Source organism: Vollenhovia emeryi, unplaced genomic scaffold, assembly GCF_000949405.1.
Source record: "Vollenhovia emeryi isolate VEMERY1.0 unplaced genomic scaffold, V.emery_V1.0 DF944745.1, whole genome shotgun sequence".
Taxonomy (NCBI): domain Eukaryota; kingdom Metazoa; phylum Arthropoda; class Insecta; order Hymenoptera; family Formicidae; genus Vollenhovia; species Vollenhovia emeryi.
In genome coordinates, this window is record NW_011961621.1 from 1 (window position 1) to 2,414 (window position 2,414).

Below are 2,414 nucleotides of genomic sequence, written 5' to 3' on the forward strand. Positions count from 1 at the left end.
TCTCCTCTCCTCTCCTCTCCTCTCCTCTCCTCTCCTCTCCTCTCCTCTCCTCTCCTCTCCTCTCCTCTCCTCTCCTCTCCTCTCCTCTCCTCTCCTCTCCTCTCCTCTCCTCTCCTCTCCCTCTCCCTCTCCTCTCCCTCTCCCTCTCCCTCTCCCTCTCCCTCTCCCTCTCCCTCTCCCTCTCCCTCTCCCTCTCCCTCTCCCTCTCCCTCACGCACACGCACACGCACACGCACACGCACACGCACACGCACACGCATACGCACACGCACACGCACACGCACATACACATACACACACACACATACTCACTCACTCACTCACTCACTTACTCACCCCTTCCTCCCTCCCTCCCCTCTTTCTCTCCCCTCTCCCCTCCCTTCTCCTCTCTCAGATTATAAGCTATATTACATTTATTTATTATCGATGTTCTATGAATAATAAATTGAGATTTCAATTTTCTTAAATTTAGAAAACGGAGATTAAAAACGTCAGAACATAAAAGCATCAATGGAAAGCATCAACGACAAAACATCTGTGGCGGAATTGCAAAAAATTTTACAAAAATTAGATGTACCTTTACAAGTTACGGAAATTCTAGAAGGTAAGTGCCCTTTCAACTTTACATTAAAATTATTACAAAAGTATTACAAAAAGTATCTCTCTCTCTTGTATAGGCTTAAAATAAAGTCGAGCAGAAATAATTCAATTTCTATACTATGTACTAAATGATATGGAATATAAAAGTAAATAATGTATTTATATAAAATTTCTTATAACAAAACTCTTCTTACGTGATGTTTAAGATAAGAACCACAAAGATAGTGCATGAACCGTTACGTTATGGAACATACACGATTACATTGTTCAGTATGCAATAATATGATTTCACATGGATTGAATGGTTTACGTCAGCATTTCATCAATTACCATGGACTCACGATTACTCGGAAAATGGGCAATACAGATTTTGTATGCGGGCAAAACGGTTGTCAAAGAAAGTATAAATTTTTTTTTAAATTGAGAGAGCATATAAGAAAACAACATTTAAATGTGTGAAACAGAAGAGATTTTCTCAATTATAACATGGATGAAACAAATTAATCGTGAAATTTATGATATTGCAAGGGAAATAGATATTGAAGGAAATAAAAATGTTCGTAGAAATGAAAATGTTCATGACAATTTTGAGGTTATAAGAGAAGAAAATGAAGTGAATATTAATAATGAAATTGATGTGAATTTGGCGTTAAAACAATTTATAATTCGATTTATTGGAAAATTATATTGCAACAGCTCGGTTACAGGAAAGTTAGTGTCTACTATTCTTGATGAATTTGAAGAGATTATAAACTATATTTTAACATTCTTAAAGTAGAAAACATTTAATAATTTGAAAAATAATGAGATATTACATGATGAAGCAATTGAAGATTTGTTCAAAACTATAGATATTGAATATTTATTTCACAACTTGAGAACCTTAGATCAACACATGACAGCTCTTAAAACAACATATGGGTATATTGATCCAAAAGAAATTCCCTTAGGTTATCGAATGGATATGGTTATGGATAATGAAACATGTTCTTTTAAACCTAAATCGGTACTGGAATCGTGTCAATATGTACCTATTATCAAGGTTTTAAAGCTTCTGTTATCAAATAAAGACATTATGCAAGCTATACAAAATGAAAAAAAATCGAAAGCAGGATTATTGGAATCTTTTCTTGATGGCGAACATTTTAAAATTCACCCTTTTTTTCTCAAGATATCCAAATGCTTTAAGATTAGGGTAAATATTTACCCTTAGATAGCACCCGCCAATCAACTTCCGTTTGACCTTGATATTGACCTTGACCCCCAAGGAGGTCAAGGTCATTGCCCATTCCCGTCGCTCATTGTTTGTTAAAAAGTTATGAAGAAAATAAGTTTGTATCGGGTTTGCGTATTTCTGTAAAGCACAATATTCTTGTGTGCGTATGGACTTACAAATGATGGAAAATTATCTGCTCTACAGAACAGTTAACCCTCGGAATTTGCCTCGCGCGAATAGTTCAATTTGTAGAAGAAGCAATTTGTATACATACATGATAATTCTCCTTAGTTTAACCCAATCTACCACTATTTTTAAGTTGGCTACTTTTGCATCAGACACCCTGTATATATTTAACCCGGGTTAACTGTTCTGTAGAGCAGATATTTTTCCGTCATTTGTAAGTCCATATGCACACAAGAATATTGTGCTTTACAGAAATACGCAAACCCGATACAAACTTATTTTCTTCATAACTTTTTAACAAACAATGAGCGACGGGAATGGGCAATGACCTTGACCTCCTTGGGGGTCAAGGTCAACATCAAGGTCAAACGGAAGTTGATTGGCGGGTGCTATCTAAGGGTAAATATTTACC

General features: G+C 36.0%; 1 protein-coding gene across 1 annotated transcript; it reads left to right on the top strand.

Moving 5' to 3' along the window:
• The first annotated feature begins 436 nt into the window (after window positions 1-436).
• Window positions 437-1,850, top strand: LOC105562737. The gene is made up of 3 exons (XM_012013796.1): window positions 437-604; window positions 807-1,053; window positions 1,379-1,850. The coding sequence occupies exons 2-3, from the start codon at window positions 829-831 to the stop codon at window positions 1,811-1,813; spliced, it is 660 nt and encodes a 219-aa protein (XP_011869186.1). The 5' UTR covers window positions 437-604; window positions 807-828; the 3' UTR covers window positions 1,814-1,850.
• The last annotated feature ends 564 nt before the right edge of the window (window positions 1,851-2,414 follow it).

Bases quoted from the DNA above. Each gene is read 5' to 3' on its own strand.
- LOC105562737 (XM_012013796.1), top strand. From the start codon at position 829: ATGAACCGTTACGTTATGGAACATACACGATTACATTGTTCAGTATGC. The intron at 1,054-1,378 runs GTGTGAAACAGA...TTCTTAAAGTAG, and splicing joins TAAGAAAACAACATTTAAAT to AAAACATTTAATAATTTGAA.